This window comes from Sinocyclocheilus anshuiensis, unplaced genomic scaffold (assembly GCF_001515605.1).
Source record: "Sinocyclocheilus anshuiensis isolate Anshui unplaced genomic scaffold, SAMN03320099.WGS_v1.1 scaffold682, whole genome shotgun sequence".
NCBI lineage: Eukaryota > Metazoa > Chordata > Actinopteri > Cypriniformes > Cyprinidae > Sinocyclocheilus > Sinocyclocheilus anshuiensis.
Window position 1 is genome coordinate 464,694 of NW_015547682.1, and position 553 is coordinate 465,246.

Consider the following 553-nt stretch of genomic DNA (forward strand, 5'->3'; position numbering starts at 1 on the left):
GTGTGCGTGTGTGTGAGTGTGTGTGTGAGTGTGTGTGTGTGTGTGTGAGTGTGTGTGTGTGTGTGTGTGTGTGAGGTTTGTACCTTCAGTGTGTTTCTGTTGGGTTCTGGCAGCAGCAGCACAAGAAGATTCAACACGTGCAGCTTCTGTTTCAGGTCAGCAATATCTGTACAAAACAATTTAAACATGATTCTTCCTCAAAAAGACTCTTCAGTCCATTAGAAACCAATGACACAAAATACCAACATTATCATACAGTATCAAGATCATATACAGTGCTGGCCAAAATGATTAGAACACTAGTATTTTCAGCAGCTAAAAATGGTTTTAAGTCAGTTATTTCTATCTTTTGCTGTAGTGTGCCAGTAAGAAATAGTTTATATTTCCAAATATTCATTTTGCCATTAATTGTAACAATCCAGTGAGATTTTTGTTTCAAGAAACCTACCTGCAAAGCTACAGTACTGTAAGTTTGCGGCACTTGTGTAAAAATGCTGTAAAATGAGGATGCTGTCAAAAATAATGTCATAAATAGATTTTCTTTATCAGTTAA

The 553-nt window shown here is 36.5% G+C and overlaps 1 protein-coding gene across 1 annotated transcript in view; it reads right to left on the bottom strand.

Annotated features, from left to right (window-relative positions):
* The window catches only part of arhgap40 (Rho GTPase activating protein 40), a 23,282-nt gene that overhangs the window by 3,302 nt on the left and 19,427 nt on the right, over window positions 1-553 (bottom strand). The window contains exon 10 of the mRNA XM_016505630.1: window positions 84-166. Within this exon, the coding sequence (XP_016361116.1) occupies window positions 84-166 (83 nt within the window). The remainder of the gene's footprint in view (window positions 1-83; window positions 167-553) is intronic.